Source organism: Mus musculus, chromosome 15, assembly GCF_000001635.26.
Source record: "Mus musculus strain C57BL/6J chromosome 15, GRCm38.p6 C57BL/6J".
NCBI classification, from domain to species: domain Eukaryota; kingdom Metazoa; phylum Chordata; class Mammalia; order Rodentia; family Muridae; genus Mus; species Mus musculus.
Genome location: NC_000081.6, coordinates 100,389,325 through 100,411,405, shown reverse-complemented (window position 1 = coordinate 100,411,405; position 22,081 = coordinate 100,389,325). Strand labels below are relative to the sequence as shown.

General features: G+C 49.2%; 1 protein-coding gene across 11 annotated transcripts in view; it reads left to right on the top strand.

The window, feature by feature from the left end:
- Slc11a2 (solute carrier family 11 (proton-coupled divalent metal ion transporters), member 2) overlaps positions 1–22,081 on the top strand; it is a 36,312-nt gene that overhangs the window by 12,804 nt on the left and 1,427 nt on the right. For 5 of the 11 annotated variants that reach the window (XM_011245487.3, XM_006520579.4, NM_008732.2 and 2 more), the window contains exons 3-16: positions 1,175–1,323; positions 2,081–2,206; positions 3,186–3,305; positions 5,020–5,126; positions 5,592–5,662; positions 5,763–5,830; positions 7,443–7,598; positions 8,067–8,225; positions 9,022–9,108; positions 9,735–9,854; positions 9,989–10,138; positions 11,919–11,992; positions 13,589–13,742; positions 16,083–16,136. In XM_011245487.3, the coding sequence (XP_011243789.1) occupies positions 1,175–1,323; positions 2,081–2,206; positions 3,186–3,305; positions 5,020–5,126; positions 5,592–5,662; positions 5,763–5,830; positions 7,443–7,598; positions 8,067–8,225; positions 9,022–9,108; positions 9,735–9,854; positions 9,989–10,138; positions 11,919–11,992; positions 13,589–13,742; positions 16,083–16,136 (1,595 nt within the window). Of the gene's footprint in view, positions 1–1,174; positions 1,324–2,080; positions 2,207–3,185; positions 3,306–5,019; positions 5,127–5,591; positions 5,663–5,762; positions 5,831–7,442; positions 7,599–8,066; positions 8,226–9,021; positions 9,109–9,734; positions 9,855–9,988; positions 10,139–11,918; positions 11,993–13,588; positions 13,743–16,082; positions 18,750–22,081 lie in introns of those variants that run through there. The other 6 variants (XM_030248382.1, XM_006520580.3, XM_030248383.1 and 3 more) reach the window with 5 other exon arrangements.

The window sequence follows — 22,081 nt, the reverse complement described above, 5'->3', positions numbered from 1 at the left end:
CATATCCAAGAGTGATCCTTTGAGTGGGTCCTACCCAGTGATGGCACAGAGGATGTCCTACTGGACTAACTTAGTTTCTCTTAAAAACTAGATTCTGAGTAACTAGTGGGCGTGACTAGTGGGCGTGACTAGTGGGCTTGACTAGTGGGCGTGACTAGTGGGCGTGACTAGTGGGCGGGCCTCCTGTGTCAGTGTTGAGTCATCGGTGTGAGTTGTTTGTTTTGTTTTAAGTCCGAGTCTTGTTAAATTGTAGCCCAGGGTGACCTGAGACTCTCGATTTAGCCTCTCAAGCATGAAAGTGAGGTGATTTTAAAAGTTAACCAGTGGGCATAGAAGTGTAGAATAAGGAAAGTACTGTGACACTGATCAGAGAAAACACAGAGTTGGGAGGAGGTAGGGCATGGGTCTGACAGGAGAAAAAGGGAGACACAGGGACGAGTGTGACCCACAGGGACGAGTGTGACCAGTGCACTGTATGACATTCTCAAAGGATTAGTAAGATGTTACATTGAACTGACCTAAGACCGAGAGCGCTCCTGGAGGCTTTTGAACTTCTTTTTCTTTCCTTTGAGATAGGGTCTAGGTATAGCCCTAGCCCAGGCTGACCCTGCCGACTCCCTCCTCTTTCCTTACCTCCAGCGGGTGACAGGGTAACAGGCTTATACCACAGTCTGCTTGTCTGTCCATTTCCGACCATGTGCACGGACCACCTGTGGAAAATTAATTCATTGGGCTAGGGACGTAACATAGTTACACAGTGCTTGCCCAGCGTGCATGATGCCCTGGGCTTATCCTCAGTGCTACAGGAAACCAGGTGTGGTGGCTGCGATCCTAGCACTTGGGCTGGGAAGTAAGAGAGAGGGGGTCACGTTCAGAGTCATCCTGGGCCTCGGCTGGTCTTTACTTATTAGATCCTCTAAGTAAATGTATACACGTATACATGCATACATTTATTTACAATGTTGATGAATAAACTGTTTAGGGCACACTGTACTAAAACCACGGTGGTCTCTTGTGCACAGAGCTGTAAGATGATTTAGCTTTGGGCCTAAGGTTGTTGTCAGTGACGGGGAGGGAGCGAGTACCAGATGCGGGTCAGGTGTCCATCAGGGTGAAGGGCTGGAGTTCAGCGTCACTGAGAAAGCTCCTTGGTGGGTTTGTTATGTTGACTCAGATGGCGCTTCTGGGGACCATGGAGACTCTGCCAGCCTTGGCGCCATCAACCCTGCCTACAGCAACTCATCCCTCCCACATTCCACTGGAGACTCTGAGGAGCCCTTCACCACCTACTTTGATGAGAAAATCCCCATTCCTGAGGAGGAGGTCAGTGGCGGTCCATGCAGGGAACCCTGTGTCCTGGGGAGAGCAAGGGCAAGTTCCGCTCTCGGCACTCATCAGCCGCAGGTCTCACTTAGGCAGCCAGTCTCTGACAGCTACATTTTTTTGCATTATGGGAAGGCTTTAGACACGGGTGCTGAGTGGCTTTAGTGAGCATGGTTTGTTTTATTTATTTATTTATTTATTTAGTGTATATGAGCACACACTGTAGCTGTACAGATGGTTGTGGGTCTTCATCTGCTTGTTGGGAATTGAATTTAGGACCTCTGCTTGCTCCAGTCAACCCCACTCGCTGCAGCCCAAAGATTGATTTATTATTATAAATAAGTACACTGTAGCTGTCTTCAGAAGAGGGCGTCAGATCTCATTACAGATGGTTGTGAGTCACCATGTGGTTGCTGGGAATTGAACTCAGGACCTCTGGAAGAGCAGTTGGCGCTCTCAGCCGCTGAGCCATCTCTCTAGCCCCTGTGTTCTTCTCTTTCAAGTGTGGTTTTGCTCCTATGTGGGAAGTGGGTGGGTTCAGTTTGGACCAAGTTGCTTATGGAGAGCAGATAAAGGAAGGACTCCCACTGAGAGAAGAGGCCATCTTATTGGTAAAAAGTGGACGAACTGGATGTGAAATGGGGACTCGCGCAGAGCCCACCCTGGCCCTGTGCCACTGGGGTCGCTCCGTGATGTGTGATAAAATAGAGACGTTAGGACGGGTGACACTCAGACCGCTCTCCTCTCTCCTTTATAGTACTCTTGTTTTAGCTTTCGTAAACTCTGGGCGTTCACGGGGCCTGGCTTTCTTATGAGCATTGCCTACCTAGACCCAGGAAACATCGAATCTGATTTGCAGTCTGGAGCAGTGGCTGGATTTAAGGTGAGCTACAGTTTTACCCTGGCTGAAAAACAAATTTTCATTGTTGTTATTGTTACTGCTGTGGATGGACTCTTGGACTTCGTGGGCTATCTTGGATGCTTGCTGGGCTCTCCTTGTCAGGCCCTTGCTGGGCTCTCCCTGTCCTTTTGAGCATTCATTAAGCTCTCACGTCCCCCTTCTCTTGCTCTCTCTCTCTCTCCTTTTTTTAAAAAAGGATTTATTTATTTATTTATTATATGTAAGTACACTGTAGCTGTCTTCAGACACACCAGAAGAGGGCATCGGATCCCATTACAGATGGTTGTGAGCCACCATGTGGTTGCTGGGAATTGAACTCAGGACCCTGGAAGAGCAGTCAGTGCTCTCAACTGCTGAGCCATCTCTCCAGCCCCTGGCAGTCTCCAACCTCCTGTCTTAGTTACTTTTCTAGTCCTGTAACAATGCTGTGACCAAGACAACTTATAAAACAAAACAACTTAATTGGGCTTAGAGTTTCAGAGGGTTACAGCCCATGCTGGTGGCAGCAGCACCGCTGAGAGCTCATCTTGATCACCAGACAGGAAGCAGGAAGGACACTGGGAATGGCCCTCAACCCTCCCCTGTGCACATCCCCCCCAACAGGAGCACACTTTGTTCCTTGCAAGACCGTTCCACCAATAATTCACACATGTGAGCCCTTGGCCATTCTCACTCTAGTCAGCACACCTCCCTACTGTCCCCATCTGAGTACACAGGTCTGCATTGGCAGCGACACCTGTGTGAAAAATACTGCGTGGTCTTTTGTAATTTCCTTAGGAGAGACAGCAGCTAAGAGACACAGAGATGCAGTCGCCTCATAGGTCACCTTAAAACTGATGCAGAGCTCGGGTCCATATTCCTGACCTGGCTTTGTCTTAGCTGAGCTGTCTCCCAGCTGCCCAGTGGGCATTGGGTGTGTCTCTCCTCAGCTCCCTAATGAGTGTTGGCTATGTCTCCTCAGCTGCTCTGGGTGCTCCTCTTGGCCACCATTGTGGGGCTGCTGCTCCAGCGCCTTGCAGCGAGACTTGGAGTGGTCACCGGCTTGCATCTTGCTGAAGTATGTCACCGTCAGTATCCCAAGGTGAGCAGCATGTTGTCCTGATTGTCTACTAACTTGGAGGAATCAGTGTGTCTGGCATCATATGCTGGTCTCAATCCGCACTGAGCAGTAGAGGACTTGGGGTCAGTGTCCCTGGAACTAGTACTGAAGGAATCCTCCCACCTCTCTCGCTGTCAACCCATGTCTCTACCTCACAATCTAACATGGGACTCAATTTTTTGTTGTTGTTTTGAGATAGATTCATGTAGAACCCTGTACTTAGCCAGGATGGCCTAGACCACCTAATGTCTGTTTCTGCTTTTTAGAGTTACAGGCGCACAGTTTCCTTAGTAAATTCTGCATGAGAAAGCATTTACCAGTCACTCTTGTTTTTGAAAAATATGTTTTCTTTTAATAAAGTATATGTTATAAGAGCTTTGGGTTTGCTGAATATTATCAGCTTATTCTGCCTTGTTTCTTCCTTCTGCGTGCCTTACCACCACCTATGTGAATGACTGCGATTGGAAGACCCTGGGGGCAGGTGGTCCTGCAGACTAAAGTCAGGCCCGTGGCTGAGAACAGTTTTAAGTTAGTTTATCTTGGATATGAAGCGGGCCTCCCTTGAGTGTGCCCTGAATGCTGAAGTCGTTTCTGACTGTGAGCATGGTGGTTTTGTGTTGTGGTTTTTCTTCTCGATTCTCCTAGGCTGGTTGGTTGGTCAGTCAGTCATCAGTCAGTCAGTAAGTCTGTCTCTGTGTATGTCTGTCTAACTGACTGTCACTCTCCCTCTCTGTAGCTTGGGATGTTCTTGAACCCTTGGTCATCCTGCTGGATCCCAAGTGTTGGTGGTGTAGGCGTGGCCACCATGTGTGATAAATTTTTACCAATGTTTTAGAAGATTTTGCTGTTTTATAATTCCCTTTAGTTTCTTTTTCTTTGTGCACATTTACTAGGTAATGTGACAGGACACTTTTTGTATTTAGTATCAGCAGGCTTTCTAGCGCCAGTAAACCAACACTAACTCAGTTTGCCTTTCCACTCATCTGCTGGTCCAGAGCTAGTTTCCTTGTTTGCTGTTTTCTGTCTATTCTGAACGTTTACTCTGATCACTTTTAAAAAGAGACTTATTTTTATTTTGTAAGATTGTATGTATGTATGTATGTATTTCTGTATGTGCATATGAGTGTGGCTGTCTGCAGAGGTTCAAAGGCTGGAGGTGGGGTGGGTGGAGGCTGGACCCTTGAAGGAATTGTGAGCTGCCAGACATGGGTGCTGGGAGCTGGTGTTTAGTCTTTTCATCTTCTGCAAGAGCAGTACATGCTTTTAGCCACGGAGCCATCTTTCTAAGCCAAGCCCCTTCAATACCTTTTTCACTTTTTGTGTGTTGTTATTAAATTCAAGATGATAAAGTCTGTCCCGTGTTTGTTTTATAGTCATAGTTATGGGCGAGTTAGAGGCTTTAATTTCTCATTTCTCTCTTGACTCCCATTTTGAGCATATTTGTATATTTATTTTCCTCTGTAGCTTTTTAGCTTGTTTTTAGGCAAGAGAGTAAGTGGGAAATGATGAATAGAAACCCCATTCTTCTCCTGAAGAGCTGGGTTGGCTCCCTGACCCTGCTTCACAGTCTCCCACAGGAAGTACTTTTCTACTCTGTGGCTGTGTAGGGCTGAGTTCTGGGAGTTCTCCAGTCTGTGACAAAAATCTGAATTCTGAACGGAGAAAGTTCTTATCAGAACCACTCTTTGTTTTGTAGGTCCCACGGATCATCCTGTGGCTGATGGTGGAGTTGGCAATCATTGGTTCTGACATGCAGGAAGTCATTGGCTCAGCCATCGCCATCAATCTCCTGTCTGCAGGAAGGTGGGGGTGGGACTTCCCTCTAGAACATTGTCAGTACTAAGCTGGGTTCCAAAGCCAGAGTGGAAATGAAAAGCCAACCCTTTAGTGTTCAAGGTTCAACTAGTCTGGAGCCGCCTTATCTCCCAGCAGACGTAGCATGCATCTTCCATTCCCTGGCTGGGTTGTATGCACTTCTATTTAAATGGAGGATGCAGCGTTCTGTGGCACAGTTAATTATTTGCAAGGCTGCTTATTCCACTGCACAGTGAGGTCCTTCTGCATATGATGTGTGCTTTTCAGCTGTGTCCCACACATCTGACACAGCAAGCTCTCAGGGAGAGCTCCAGTGGATGGGCTTCAGCAGCTGCCGCCTCTCAGCCACTGTTGCTCCTCCTCAGGACCTAGCTTTCCCTGGTGTTTGGTGTTGGACAGGGTGTGAAGAAATCGTCCCTGGGTTTTTAGTCTCTCTTCTTGTCTCTAACCCAGGGTCCCCCTGTGGGGCGGAGTCCTCATCACCATCGCAGACACTTTTGTGTTTCTTTTTTTGGACAAATATGGTAAGGCCTGGGGCAGGTGGGTGAGTCCCAGCCGGCAGCTTCGGCCACACGGCTGTGGGGAGGACTGGCCTCCCTGCTCACTTCTGCACTTCCCCCTCAGGCTTGCGGAAGCTGGAAGCGTTTTTTGGCTTTCTCATCACTATCATGGCCCTCACGTTTGGATATGAGGCAAGTGCTGCAGGCTGTTGGTTAACTGTTTAAAACAAAGCTTCATTTTGTCTCATTTGTAATCTTTTATTATAAAAGCAATAATGGCAGAATCAGCAAAAAGCCAGGTACTTCTGGGCTGCTCTGGAAGGGATATAGTCTATGGCAAGGATTCATGTGCAAGAAGGCCTGAGGAGACTTTTTGGGGCATCAGAAATGACTAGACTCCACAGAACCTTTCAGGAGTGCAGTTTTTGGTCCGAGGTTAGCCACCCTGACATAGAACAGCTTTAGAGTGGGTAACGAGGAGGCTGTGGGGTCATTGCTGACTGCCAGCTCAAAGACACTCTGTTTGTGCTTACCTTGGCCAAAATTAATCACAGCCTGACTTTCCTGTATTAAAGCAGTGATGGTGAGCTGGACAGGGCGGTGCACACCTTTTCTGCTCAGGAGCTGGGACAGCCTGGTCTCTGAGTGTGAGGCCAACTTGATCTACCTGGAGAGTTGGATCCAGGGCAGCCAGGGCGCAGAGTAAGACAAGAAACTATTGATGAGGTATAGGTGACAATGATTTTCTTGGCTTGTTCCTTACCCATCCCTAGGGATCAATACCATTATTTGTACCCTTTTTAATGTCCAGTTGTTATAAACTGGTTTTTACATATGGGCCTGCTTAGACATTAAACAGATATCTAGTCTGTGAGGTTAGTTTTCCCAGATTGTCCCAAGAGAATTCTAGCCTGTCTTTCAAGAGGAATCCTGACCCAAGAGGAAGTTGGAGTGAGCAGTGCTCGGGAACAACCTGAGCCCCACCCCTGCACACCCATGTGCTCAGAGACAACCTGCCCCCTCTTCCCGGCACCCGTGTGCTCGGAGACAACCCACTCCCACATCCTCACAGCAGGCAGCATCGCTGACTTCCAGATGGGCAGAGAAGAGCAGCGTGGGGTAGACCTGGACTGTAGTTGCTGGGCCTGTGTCGGCAGCTACAGTGATGCAGATAACGGCAGCCAGACCTTCCCTAGCTCCTTACCTCAGAACACTGTGTTCTCTGCACATCTTCACTGTACTTTTTAAAGTGTAATGTAACATATTCAGAAAATACAGGACTGTATTTTCCTCTGAGCCCCATATTAGTTATCTTTGTGTAATTGTAACCAAAATACTGTGGAAAATAACAGGAGGAGGGAAGGTCTGTTTAGCTAGGGTTTCGGAGGGCTTGGTCTGGCCTGTAGTTCCTTGGGCAGATGTGTGTGGGAGACTCTACCTCAGTGCAGACAGGAAGCAGGGCATGGCTTGCCCCCATTGACCTACATCTAGGTAGGCTACATCTGTCAGTGTTTCCACCACCTCTCCAGATAGTAAAGGCAGATAGGGCCCGAGTCCGGTTATGAGCCTGTGGCAGGCAGTTTATACTCAGACCACATCAGCCCTTCATTCCATTTCACTGATGATGCTGAGGTCAAACTCAGGGCCGTGCGCATTCTGTTGAGTACTTGCCGACTCCATATTCTCCATATTCCGGGCAGTTGTTACAGAAGGTGGGGACTAGTAAAGGCTGCCAGTGTCTGCCTAGGACTGTTCTCCCACTTCGTGCTGCAGTGAAGGCTAATGGTGTTGTGTTGCTGTATAGTACATTACAGTGAAGCCCAGCCAGAGCCAAGTACTCAGGGGCATGTTCGTGCCGTCCTGTCCAGGGTGCCGCACCCCTCAGGTGGAGCAGGCGGTGGGCATCGTGGGAGCTGTGATCATGCCGCACAACATGTACCTGCATTCTGCCTTAGTCAAGGTGAGCCACGCCCCTCGGCATCTACTGTTAGAGCTCTGAAGGAGCAGTCCTTCTCAGGCTGGCTGGCCAGTGTTTACCACCAAATTGACCAGGAAATGTGACCCACAAAAGGCTGGGCTAGTGTTCTTCAGGGAAGGCCTGGAAGTCTTGAGGTGGGGAGGAGGCTTGCCCAGCAAGGCAGGCAGGTGCTCCTTTGCTGAGCCTTGGAGGTTAGTCCAATAGCCATGGCTGAGGTTAGTCTGTGGTCCTTCCACAGTCTCTGGGCGCTCAGGAGTCACATGGTCACTGGCTCCCCCATTTGGGAGTTGTGCAATGTTTTCAAAGGTCAAGGAGTCCCCGTGACTCGGAGCTAAGGCCTCTTTTTCGTCTCGTCGGTTGTCTGATCAGACTTTCAGCTGACTGCAGACTTCTGAGTTGTTAGAGACTTTGTGCCTCTGGTGGAAATGACCACCGCTGCTCTCTCTCTAGTCTAGACAGGTGAATCGGGCCAATAAGCAGGAAGTGCGGGAAGCCAATAAGTACTTCTTCATCGAGTCCTGCATCGCGCTCTTTGTTTCCTTCATCATCAATGTCTTTGTCGTGTCCGTCTTTGCTGAAGCATTTTTTGAGAAAACCAACAAGCAGGTGGTGAGTGCCAGGGTCGTGGGTGGGAGGTGAGTGCCATGGTGAACTGCATGCTGGGGTGGGGCAGACAAGAGCAATGGCCTGGAACCCAAAGGAATCTGTCTGAAGCCTAGGTGTCACCCACTTATTTGTTACAGTGCAGCCAGTCTGTGGTGGGGGCTGTGGACGCCTGTTGGGGGCTGGGAGGAGCTGGCCTTGGACTCACACTTGCCTCCCGCTTTCATCCTGGCATTTCTGTTCCTTCCTGTTAACTTCTGCCAGCCTGTCTGCTCCTCCTAATGGTTGAGCTGAGGCCAGGTTACAGGGAGTCCTCAAAACAGAAGCACAGGCTATGCAGGACAAGACTCGGGTCATTTAGAATTCTGTGTCCTCTTAATTCCTGCTGCCTACGTATTTTGTTAGTTTGGTTTTTCTTTGAGTTTTTTGTTTGGGGTTGAATCCAGGACCCTGTGCACGCATGTACGGTGGTGCTAAAGCTGGCGTTCCACCTCCGCCTCGCCCAGTCCTACCTAGTCTTACCTACCACTCTTTATTCTACAAGACCTTTGACCCCTGCTTGTGTCTGACTCCTGACATCTCTTACGTTTGAAGCCTTCTTGATGCTTTGGGATAGTAAAGCCTCGGGAAGGGTTGCAGGCGGCTGTGCAGTCGGCAGTGCACCGGCAGTGCACCGGCTGTGCCTGCGTCGTGGCCCTCCTGGGGTGTGACCTCCAGCTTGTCTCACAAGACAGATAAGGGACCTCTTATCTGGTTCTTATTTCTGAAATATAAATTGTTCTTAAACTGCTTCGGGTTTTAGGTTGAAGTCTGCAAAAATAACAGCAGCCCCCATGCTGACCTCTTTCCCAGTGACAACTCTACTCTGGCTGTGGACATCTACAAAGGGGTAAGCGTGCTGTTTGCACTCTCTACTTTGGGGGAGATGGTAGCATAATCTCTGGCCTCGGAGTTCATTTCAGATCTGAGCATAGCTCCTGAGTATTTTATTTTGGGGGCCCATATGCCAGGAACATATTTGGGGTTCTGTGAGGGCCGAGTTGGGGGTGGTAGCTGGTAGAAGTGGGCTGAAAGGCTGCACAGTGGGGACACTGAAGTTGTGCAGGTATTGATTGGAATGGCAGAGGAGGAGCTTGGTGAATTTGGGTCACTAGCTCTGCTGGGCCCAGCGATCCGTTGTGACCCCAGGAACAGAGTGCACTGTCTGTCTGTCTGCCTGCCTCCCTCCATTTCCCAGAAAGGAGCATCGAGGAGCTTGTTTTGGGAAGTGTGAGCTCTGCCTCCTGAGTGTGAGCACAGAGAGGAGGGAGGGCTGGGCTGAGGGATGCAGGGCACCAGCAGAGTGAGGTCAGAAGCCCCCAGGTCTGACCAGAGTCAGCGCCCCTTTGTGCAGTGCCCAGCATGATACTTGGTGTGCGGGTGTTCCCAAGCAGAGGGAGGTGCTGCAGAGGGCTGCTGCTCTGGGTGTTACCTAAGCAGGTCACTGACAAGCCTGTCTCTCCCTCCTTCTCCCAGGGTGTTGTGCTTGGATGTTACTTCGGGCCTGCAGCTCTCTACATCTGGGCAGTGGGGATCCTGGCTGCCGGTCAGAGCTCCACCATGACTGGAACCTATTCTGGCCAGTTTGTCATGGAGGTGTGTGCTGGGGTGAAATAGAGGGAGCTTGCACAGCTTGGAGTGTCTAGCCCCACGCTTCTGAGGGTTCCTGACTTCCCCAGGCATCTCTCTCTCTGTCACATTCAGTCACCAGCTTCCATGCTTCCTTCCAGGGATTCCTGAACCTAAAATGGTCGCGCTTTGCCCGAGTGATCCTGACCCGGTCTATCGCCATCATCCCCACCCTGCTCGTCGCTGTCTTCCAGGATGTGGAGCACCTAACGGGGATGAATGACTTCCTGAATGTCCTGCAGAGCTTACAGGTGAGCAGGGACCCGGGGAAGCCCGTGCTGCACGTCGCCACACTGACTTACCCTTGGGTGAGTGCCAAGCCTCACGCTGGAACCTGGGAGCTAGGGGTGGCTGAGGGGAAGAAAGGGGCGTGGAGGTTCATTAGTGCAGATGATGAGCTATGCTCAACATGCACGTCGCAAGGTGGGGCCACCAAGACGGCCCAGTGGGTAAAGTGCTAGCTGTGTGGTTGTCCAAGCTTGAAGGCCTAGATGTGAGCCTAGGAAGAGGCAGTAGAGGGGAAGACAGTGTCTCACAGGGTTGACCTCTGACCTCCGCATTCAGCCGTGGCATGGGCATGCCCATCCACCCGTCCCTGTCTGTCTGTCTGTCTGTCTGCCTGCCTATCATCTCCCCTCACACACACAGATAAGTAAATTAGTGACACTTAAAAGTCCACTGATTAGTGAGCCTTGTAGCTCATTAATGCAGCAGGGTAAACCATTAATTGAGTTCTAAGAACACTGCTAAAGCCTGTGGAGCTTACGAGGCAGTCGCATCCAGTCTGTTACTTATCTCTTCTCATTATGTGTGCTGCGTGTAGCCTTGCTACCCCACCTAAGCTCTGGGAATGGACCTCGCTACCAACCCCCACCCAGACAATATTGGATCCACGGATAAAAAACAGACACACACATTGCTCAATTTCAACTTGCCTTTTTGGCACAGTTGCTGGCGTTATTTATCTCCCATCTGGAGAAACCTGCCCTTCTCAGTGCTCTTAGCTCCACACTGCTTCACCTGCCCTCAACTTTTTTTTGGTTTTTCGAGACAGGGTTTCTCTGTGTAGCCCTAGCTGTCCTGGAACTCACTTTGTAGACCAGGCTGGCCTTGAACTCAGAAATCCGCCTGCCTCTGCCTCCCTAGTGCTGGGATTAAAGGCGTGCGCCACCACGCCCGGCCCACCTGCCCTCAACTTAAGCTGCTCAGTTACATTTAGTTTCAGCTCAGCATCCCAGCCACCTGCCTGTAGAAGTGGCCTGTGGCTACTCTGCCCAGGAATCATATGGCTGCTTCTTGGCTTTTCTCCAAAGCATGACAAACTTTTCTCCTGCATGTCTCTTGCCTCTGGAGACTAGGAAGTCCTGCCTGCTCATCAGCCCAGCAATTGGCCCAGGGCTTCTTTACCGATAGATCAAGAACCAATAGGGAACAGGACCTTCGTATCAGAACCCCCCCTGCATAATGATTATCAGTGTTTTACCTTTGTGTGTGTGTGTGTGTGTGTGTGTGTGTGTGTGCGCATGTGCACGTGAGCGTTCATGTGAGTGTTCACGCACGTGCGCCTGCACCTAGAGCCAAAATTGTTGAGGAGAAGGCGTCAGCTCCCCTAGAACCGGAGTCACATAGACAGCTGTGCGCTGCTGAGTTACAGACAGCTGTGCGCTGCTGTGTGGATGCTGGGAACTGAACCTGGGTCCTCTGCAAGAACAGCCCAGCAAGGGTTCTTAAGCACTGAGCCGTCTCTAGTCCCCAGTGTGTTGTTTTTTTGTTCAAACAAAGGCACTTAAGATCATGATTAGTGCTGGATTAAAAATAATGTTTGGCCCAGGCGAGGTGATCGGAATAGCTGTTACTTGTGGTATAGGTAAGACAGGGCTTGTGATTGCTTTCTGTGAACCGTGCAGTGTCTGTGGTACTCACGTACTCTGGGAAGCAGGGATGTCACGTGACAAAGCTTCCATGAGGAGACCGACACGTCTGCGTAATCCCTCTGACACGCCGTGTAATCCCTGTGATTCTGTTTTCCAGCTCCCCTTTGCTCTCATACCCATCCTCACGTTCACAAGCCTGCGGCCAGTGATGAGTGAGTTTTCCAATGGAATGTGAGTACACTTGCCGTCTCCAGAAGGCCCTGGGAGGGATTTTACCCAGGAGGCAGTGGGAATATGTCCTAAAGAGCTATGTGCTTCCAGGAGCGATCGCTAGCTGCTTCCTCTGTGGCTTAGAAAGAAAACTGCAAGTGTGAGCTTCAGGAAAGGAGGACACACTTCCTTCAGCCCTCAGCCCTCCAGCTTCAGCTGCTAATGTTCGAATTCTGTGTTAAATTATCCAAGAAAGGCACAGGCTGGTAATAGTGTGCACCTTGAAGTGATCTGTGGGCTATTGGAGAATTAGTTATTAGTATTTGTAGTACAAGCAGCTACAGGCTGTATTCTCATTCCATTTCTGCTGCTGTGACAGACACTCTGCCGACAGGCAGCACAGGGAAGGGTTATTTGGTTTGCAGTTCCAAACTACTCCTGCCTGTCATTCTGGGAGGAGCCAGAGCAGATGCAGACAGCTAGTCATGTGACATCCACTGTCAAGAGCAAAGGGAATGAATGCGCCCTTACTTGTGTGTTTGCTCTGAGCTAGCTTGCTCTATCTTGTGTTAAGTGTGCACTGGCTAGGCAGTGGTGCCTCCCAGAGTGGACTGGTCAGTCTAACATCAGGCTCTACAGATGTGCCACAAGCCGGCCTGGTGTTCCCAAGTGGTTCTTGTGTGTGACAAGATGGCAGTTAAAGTCTGTACTAATCAGTACAGATGTCCATGTGACCGGCTAGGTTTCAGAGGTCCGTAATTGTCACCATGTTAGAGGTGGTGGGACCTGCAGAGCGGGGCCAGTAAGTGAGGCAGAGTAAAATAAGGCAGAGCTTTATTCAGAGCCTCAGACAGTTTAGACTCTAAGGGTTAAGAATTACAAAGTTCTCACGGCTTCAAGCTGTACACAGTCAAGGACCACCAGAGGTGGCAAATGCATGCTTTGCCTTAGAGCAGTATAAAGGGGAATTTAAGCATTTAGTGAGTGACCAACAGCAGGCAGTAGTGAGCGATCTGAAGGAAACTCACTCCACCCACTACACCAGGGAGGAGCACAAAACCATGGTCAGTGTTCGTTCGCAGGAACCGTCCTGGGTCTTGAAGACCCGGCCACATATTGTGTCCTTGGCCTGTTGTCACTTCTCTCAGAGCTCTCCTCACATGACTCCATCCCTGGACGAGTTCCTGCATACAGTGAATGGCTTGGTGCATTTCTGACTGCTGATTTCTAGGGTCTTAAATGCTAGGTTTCTGTGCCACAGAAAAGGCTCAGAGGATAAGCATGCTTGCAGCACAAGCCCGGCAGCCTGAGCTGCATCTCTGGAACTCATAAGTGGGGAAGGAGAGAACTGGCTGCATGTGCGCGCTGCGGCAGATGTGTGCCCACACGGTGCACATATTAATAGGTAGTTAAAGACCCGTGTGTGCTGCGGCAGACGTGTGCCCACACGGTGCACATTGATAGGTAGTTAAAGACTAAAGTTTCTGTTTACTCTGATCCCTTCCCTCTGCTTCATCGCTAATCTTGGCCTCTCTACATTTCCCTCAATCCCCGGGATGCAGTTTTCTGTCCACATGAGCTGGACAACAGGCACTTACCGTGCTCTTTGTTTTGCAGAGGCTGGAGGATTGCCGGTGGCATCCTGGTCCTGATCGTCTGCTCCATCAACATGTACTTTGTAGTGGTTTATGTCCAGGAGCTAGGGCATGTGGCACTCTATGTGGTGGCTGCAGTGGTTAGCGTGGCTTATTTGACCTTTGTGTTCTACTTGGTAAGTCCAGTGTGAAGGGAGCAGGGGCACCTATGGTGTCTGGGATGGTCCAAGTGGGACTAACTGTCCTTCAGAAACAAACAGTCCTCAAAGCACTCAGCGCTTTACTGAGGCAGCTTGTATGGCATTGTCGAATTAATGGTTTCTGAAATTTCAGTTAGTTTTTGTTGTTATTGGTACTGGAGATTAAACATAAGGCTTATACAATGCCGGTGTCTTAGTTAGGGTTTTACTGCAGTGAACAGACACCATGACCAAGGCAAGTCTTATAAGGACAACATTTAATTGGGCTGCTTACAGGTTCAGAGGTTCAGTCCGTTATCATCAAGGTGGGAGCAGGGCAGCATCCAGGCAGGCACGGTGCTGGAAGGGCTGAGAGTTCTACATCTTCATCTGAAGGTTGCTAGAGGAAGACTGACTTCCAGGCAGCTAGGACTAGTTTATTAAAGCCCACGCCCACAGTGACACACTTCCTCCAACAAGGCCACACCTAATAGTGCCACTCTCTGGCCCAAGATGTAAACTATCACACCGGGTAACCATTCCAATACCACACTCTACTCTCAACCAGATATTCTTATTTTGAATCATCAAGTATATTTTAGGGTTTTGCTTTTTGTGTTTTGGTGTGTGTGTGTGGTGGGGGTGTGGGAGGAGTGGGTCACTCTCTAGCCCTTGCTATCCTGGAACTCGATGATCTGTAGCCCAGGCTGGCCTCAGACTCACAGAGCTGCTCCTGCCTCTGCTCCCTGAGTGCTGGGATTAAAGACCTGAGACACCACGCCTGGTCTACTTTTGTTTTTCTTCTCTTTCATTTTTTTTTCCCCTTGATTTTTTGAGATAGGACTTCTATGAGTGTCCCTGCGTGTCTTGGAACTCCTCCTATAGACAGGCTGGCCTTGAACTCAGAGATCTACCTGCTTCTGCCTCCCAAATGCTGGGGTTAAAGCTGTGTGCACTACTACACCCGCCTCCTCTTTTAGTCTTTAATACCTAGTATTTTTCTATTTCTGTTGTTGTTTTTATAAGGGTTCAGTATTTAATATCTAAAGGGAATGTTAGGGTGTGTTTGAGAAACAGCATGGCGCAAAGTTGCACAGCAAGTGTAAGCGTTTGAGTTCAGATCCCAGGACCCACACAAAAACACTGCAGTGGTTGTGTGCGCCTGTAACCCCAGCCTTGGAGAGGGGGAGGCAGCAATGGGAAAATGGCTGAGGTCTGCCAGCCCAGCTGTGACAGCCGGAAACATGCATAAGAAACATGTGCGCATACAGATGGCGAGTACAGATGTGTACGCTTCTCAGTCCTCCCCATGACTCCACAAGTGAGGGAGCTGAAGCAGTGAGAGCAGTCTCAGTTATCATCTGCTATCCAGTTATCATCTGCTATCCAGTTATCATCTGCTATCCAGTTATCTGTTATCCAGTTATCATCTATTATCCAGTTATCTGTTATCTAGTTATCTGTTATCCAGTTATCTGTTATCTAGTTATCTATTTGGTGCAGAGGTTTCTGAAAAATACTAAGGTCAGGGATGAGAAACAGCAGACGTTCCGCCATTTCTGCTGTGGAGGATGTTGAAGAGGGAGGCTAGAGTCCTGTTTTCTCTCAAGCACGTCACTCCACACGTGCGGTGTCTCCCAGCGGTGAGGATCTGACTGAGAAGACCCTTGAGTGTGTACTTTAATATGTGCCCTGGATCAGTGTATCTTCCTTTCCTACATGTCGGGCACGCCAGGATATACTGCTTACCATAAGACCTTGGAATTCCAATAACTATGTGTCCTTGGCAGGAGAGATGGCTCAGAGGTTGAGATCACTGGCTGTTCTTCAGAGGTCCTGAGTTCAATTCCCAGCAACCACATGGTGGCTCACAGCCATCTGCAGTGGGATCTGGTGCCCTCTTCTGGGTGTAGGCACACATGTAAGCAGGACACCATATACATAGTAAATAAATACATCTTCTAAAAAAAACATTCCCTTAGGAATTTGGCCAACCTTCCCTTCACTAAAATTGGGTACGAAGATGCTGAGTTGAATGGGGACCCTAAGACTAGTGAGATTGGTTAAGCCCCAGTTTTGAAGATAGAGCTGAGTCTAGATCTTGGTTACTGCTCTTAGCTCAAAGCCAAGAGCCTCACCAGGCAGCTGCCCACTGCTAGTCTGCAGCTGCCCACTGCTTCTCTGCATCCACAGGATGTTTTGACTAGGACAGACAGCCCTGGAGGACAGAAATGGACACAGCTGGGTGTCTGGGGCAGGCAGGAAGCAGATATGCCTCTGCATAGCACTGGACGAGCCTTGCTGTTGGGAGAGTGACGACTGTGTTTTGTATTCCAGGGTTGGCAGTGTTTGATTGCATTGGGTCTGTCTTTCCTGGACTGTGGACGCTCGGTAAGCATCTCGAAAGTCCTGCTGAGCGAAGATACCAGCGGTGGCAACATTAAGTAAACACTGGATCAGTCTGTCTGTCTTTGCAGGGAGCCATCAGAGCCAGTGTGTTTCTATGGTTTACTGTGTGAACATAGCCACAAGTATGTGCTGTTGCACAGACTGCATTTAGGACTCAACTGTTAGTTGGGAAACACTGATGTGTGTGTGTGTGTGTGTGTATATGTGTGTGTGTGTGTGTGTTAAGGTCTTTGTTTCCTTTTGTTTTTGTGAAATAGCATCTTGCTATTAAATACTAGGTTGCCTAAAACTCACTATGTAGCTTAGGCTGTGCTCAAACCTACAGCAATCCTTCTGACCTAAGCTCCTGAGTGCTGGGATTCCAGGCACGTCTACCATGCCTGGCTCTCATGTATGCTTAAGATGAGTTTTGTTGGGGGTCAGGGTGGGGGGTAGGGGGTCTTACCCTGTAGCATTAGGCAGCACCTTGAAAAGGTGGCCCTTGAGCTGTTTTAAACACTAAGTTTCTAAATAGCTGCCCAAGGGCAGTAGCTTGTTTTTAGTCAAAAGAAACGCAACCAGACTGTCGCCATCCTTGAATTATAGAATGAGACTGCTGCCTTTGAAGTCAGGGTTTTTGTTTGGTGCATTTTGTTTGTTTTTCAAGAGTTTTTTCGTGGCTGTCCTGGAACTTACTCTGTAGACCAGGATGGCTTCGAACTCACAGAGATCCTCCTGCCTCTGCCTCTGCCTCTACCTCCCGAGTGCTAGGATTAGAGGCAGACACCTCCACTGCCCTGCTGGTTCAGGATTTTTTTTTTTTTATTTCTACTTCGGAATTTCTCAGTGGAAAGAAAAAAAAGGTAGGGCATAAGTGGTGGGTGTGGACAGATGATGGCTCACCTGCAGTGCAGGTTTTCCTTAAGGAATGGAGCTTAGCAGGGAGGGCTTCATCTTTAGCCCTGAGGTTAGTAACTTCCCTGCTAATATCAAGCCTTCCTGATATGTTGAATCTTGAGCACACACAGTCCCTGAATCTTTCTCTTCTGAGAGAGTGCTGCCTGCAGAAGACTGTAGCACTCGTGGACTGACTTTTATGAGGCTCTGGACTCGGAACGAGTCACAGAGCTAACTGCACTACTCCCAAAAGTACCCTTCACCAAATCATGTCTCTGGCGCTGCCATTCCACGCCCAAGATAACTCAGAAGGCAATCTCAGGAGCTCTGGACCCAAACCTTGCAAAGTCAGTAGGTGTCACTGGTGTGAAGTCCTCTCCCGGCAAGGTGGGCCTGGGCTGTATCCTAACAGCCCTTCCTCGGAGAGAAAGCCTGCTGAGGCCAGACTGCGAAGCTCTGGAGTCTTCAGCACCGAACTGCTGCCCTCAGTTCAGCTACTTCTGACCTGTCACGGGGGAGACGTGATTCTGTCACATCAAATGCTGTCTGTCTGCTGGAGAGGAGTGACACAAGAGTGTGTGATCATTGTCTTGGTGGCAGCGGGAGCTAGAGCTGCTTCGAAGGATGTCCTCTCTGACGCTTTCCCTGTGGCGAGCGGGCCGACAAATGGCCTTTGCTGTCTGTGCCTCTGTAGCGCTCCTGCTAGCATTTCTCACAGTCAGAGGCTCAGCCTGCATAGATCTTTATGAGGCATACATTATCAATCGCTGTGTTTCACTCACCCACAGCTAATCCAACAAAACCAGGTCACGGGTCCCTCCCAGCAGCATTCCCAACCTGTGGTTGCCACCCATCTGCAACCCTATATTCGAAGACATTTACCTCATGATTTGTAACAGTAGCAAGATTAGTTACAAAGTAGCAAAATTATTATTGGGTGTGACCCCCAGCATGAGGAGCTGACTTAAAAGAGTGGCAGCTTCCGGAAGGTGGGGAACCCCTGCACTACAGGGTCCTCCTCCCCCCTGCCCCCCTCCCCCACTGTTCCCGAAGGCTAGAAGCTGAGCTTTTGAACCTGTGCAGTGCTTGAGGGCCAGGCTGACGGCAGCAGAATTCCTTGCATAGATGCTCTAGTGATGTCTGCATTTGTACAGGGATGGGGTGGGGCGAGCAGAGTGTATCCAGATTCGCCATACTTAAAGAGTCCAGCCTGAAGCTGCTTGGGATCGCGCCCAGGGCTCTGCCTCGTGTGTTCTAGGCAAGGCTCCGTTGCACATCTCACTTCCTGCCCCAGAATTCTGTTGTGTTATACTTGTTTACAATGATAGAAGGTTTCGTTGTGTGATACGGTCTCTTCTGACTCTCTGACTACAATATTTACAGTGTCAAAAGATTAAAAATGTTCCCTATTCACTTGATTGTCACTGAAAACGGTACTTCAACAGTACAGTAACCTGTAAACATTTCACGCCCCCCACGCAACTCTGCTACCGGCATTATATTTGTGAGCCATCTTTGTGCATTCTCTGAATTGGTCCTTGTTCTTATGTGACCTGAAATAGTTGTCCCCTCAGTGCACTGGGAGCTGACAGGCCGGGGAGTAGCGGCAGCTTGTCTTGTGAGATCCTGCCAGGTCGGCAGCAAGTGGCTTCAAGGAGGCTTTAGTGAACTTTTTACAGCTTGTGAACGTGCTGTGATTAAACCAGAGCTTCCCGCTTTCCTGTTTGGTTTTCTTTCCTGTTTGGTCTTTAACACCGAAAACACTTTATGATGGAGCCTTAACAACTGAAATAAAGACCTGCCAGTCGCCATCAGGAGGGACACACTTTAAGTTCCAAGCGTCGGTGCTTGGCTCCCTAAGGGACAGAGAAGGAAATGGATTCATTACCCCAGAAAGTCTGGATTAGCCGTAGACACCAAGAGGGGCCCAGATAGCTTCAAATGTGCCACCGCCACCAAGCCTCCCTCACGCCTGGCTTCGCGCTTAATGCCCACGTGGTGGGAAGGGAGAAGCTGCTCTCAGTGGCTGTCTCTGCCCACCACAGGTGCTCCTTGGCACTTGCATACTCACCCCACACAGGTACACAACAAATCACATTTTTTTCAGTCTAAATGAAAATTAATTTATCCAAAAATTAAATACTTTTGTTGTGGTTAAGGCCATAACTACTATTTTGCAAGATGAAATTTGTCCTACCTTCCTCTAAGCGGAGTACCTGCCTCTCTGTAGTCTTGTCTCATTGTCCAAGAAGGATTTGTTGACACTAATAAAAATTTAAAAAGAGAAACCGAAGTCACTTAGTTTAAAACCAGACACACTTTTTGGCTGACCCAATGTAAATGCAGACACTGTCCCCGATTCCGTTTGTAAAGGAGGTGAAATGCTTGGGTTTAAGGTCAGAACTAATCTAGAATGCAGAACATTCTCACCTTAGCCTTTCGTGTTACCTCACGCGTGTGTGCAAGTGGCAGAGCTGTTGAAAGTCCTTGAGACAGTGGGCTGCAGAGATGGCGCAGTAAAGAGCGCTTAACGTTCTTCCAGAGGCCCCAAGTTCTATATCAGGGGTTCACAGCTACTTACATAACTCCTGCTTCTCCTCTCCTCTTTCTCTCTCCCCCTGTCCCCTTCTCTGGTTTTTCAAGATAAGGTTTCTCTGTGTAGTCTTGGTTATCCTGGAACTCACTCTGTAGACTAGGCTGGTCCCAAACTCAAAGTTCCTCCTACCTCTCCCTCTCAGGTACTGGGATTAAAGGCGTGCTCAGTCACCACCAGCTTGCAACAAGGTATTCACCCTCTGTAGTAAGAGGAGACTGAACACCCTGAAAGCTTATCTGAGTCACATTGTTAGTAGAAGCTGAGTAGTTTAAGCCAGTGTTGAGACTCCAGACCATCTTGTATAATATAATACAACATGCCCTTCAAACACAGTGAGACTCCAAGCCATCTTGTGTAATATACAACACGCCCCTTAAGCTGTAGTGAGACTCCCAAGCTTTCTCAGGAGCACCAAGACATCAAAACGTTTTAATCAGGTGCAGTGACACACACTTGTAACCTCAGCACTTGAGAGGCGTGGCAAGAAGATGGCAGACAGAAGGCCAGCCAGAGCTGCACAGCCAGGTCAAGGTCACAGTGGGCTGCACAGGAAGACCTGTCCTAGCACTTGGCAGTAATTCTGGGTGCTCGTGTCAGGCTTAAACGACAGAGAGGGCTCTCTGTAGCTAATTACAGTAATAGATACACTTGTTTATCACCTCCGTGCACCACAAGAGTGTTAATCTATACCTAGCTGCATCTCTCAATGTCTCGGAACTAGGCAACAGAATTCTCCAGGTTACCTAAGAAATAATGCTCTAAATGCCATGGACCGAGGAAGTCCACGTGCTCTGCTCACTTGGGACCGGTTTCCGTGACTTACCCATGAGTCTGGTAGTGTGTATTAGTTCCTCAGATCTGGATGTCAGACCTGCAAGTTGAATGTCAGTGTCTCTAGCACACTGGCTTGGAATGTTTTCATCCAGGGCACCATGCGGCCTGTGCGTCTTCGTCACAGCATTCCTGTGATGACGCAGGCCATGTGTAACGTGCTCGGGATAAACTTGCAGACGACTTGGTGAGTTATAATCACAGCGTGCCTGGCATCTCCAGATGGAACTCACGTCCATTCTGCACACAAGACGAGGTTCGGAAAGTAGACACAGTTTGTGTGGTGGTGCATAACTGTAATCCTAGCACTTGTGAGGGATCACTGCAAGTTCCAGACCAGCCAGAACTCCAGAATGAGACCCTAAACAAGGGATCGGGGTTAGTTCAGTGCTAGAGCACTTGCCTAGCCCTAGGTTTGATCCTCAGTTCTGAATATAAAACTTAAAGGACACATTGGGAGGACTAACACTGGGTCCTGAACCCCAACCCCCCCACTCCAGTGTCTTTTCCGATACAGTATATGGCTCTAGTCCCTTAATACAGATCTATAGTTTGCACTTCACATTAACACACGGACTGTTGGTGCCAAGGGCGACAGTACCATTAATACCATAACTGACATGAAAGCTAGTCATTGTTGCAAAGTGTATTGCTGGACAGTTAAGAATGGCAGAGCACACCTTTAGTCCCAGTACTTGGGAGGCAGAGGTGGGCAAATCTCTGAGCTCGAGGCCTGCTAGACTTATATAACAAGTTCCAGGATAGCCAGGGTTGCTTAGTGAGACCCTAACTTAAAAAACAACAAACAAACAAAACCAGTATGTTTTTCACAGATCCCTGCAAACCATCTATCTGCATTAGATTCACAGGGAAGGGAACTGGAAATATCTTTTTAAAACTGCTGAGGGTGGGGCATGGTTATAAATATCTATAATCCCAGCACCTGGGAGGTGGGGGCTGGGATAAATCAAGACAGCTACGTGATACCTTTGAGGCCAGCTTGACTGTCACGAGTCCTGCTTTTAAGAACCAGAAAGTTATAGGGCGTGAAGACAGTTGTGGTTCCTGATACAGCCTGCAGACACTGGGACCCACAGGTCACTGCTTCTCAGCCTGGCAGACACTGGGACTTGCAGGTCGCTGCTGCTTCTGCACACTTTTCGTTCCCCTAACTACTCAGGAAAGGGCTTTTCTCAAGTGTCAAAGGATAATAGGACCTGAATTACTGGACTCAGGGTTTAGATCATTTGAAATCTGATTTCCAGTACACTGTGGTCATATTATCTATCCTAAAGTCCCAACCTAGCTTCACTCTCGTCATGAGACAGTCAGAATGCATTTAGCATCATCCTTAACTCAGCTCCATCTCAGGCAGCCACGAAGCACACACACTGAAGGTTTTCACCCCCTGCCTGTGTTCTAAGCACGCTTTCTCTGGCACTCCAGGCTGCAGCCTTTCTCTAGAGTGCTCTCTCTACCTCAGGGTTGCTTGGCTGCTGTGTGGCTGACCTCCACACGCCCTCTCTAGGTCCAATCCCAGGGGATCCAGTGCCTCCCTCTGACCCCTGTGGGCAGCAGACGTGTGCACACTACATACACTGATGTACCTAAAATAAAAATCTAA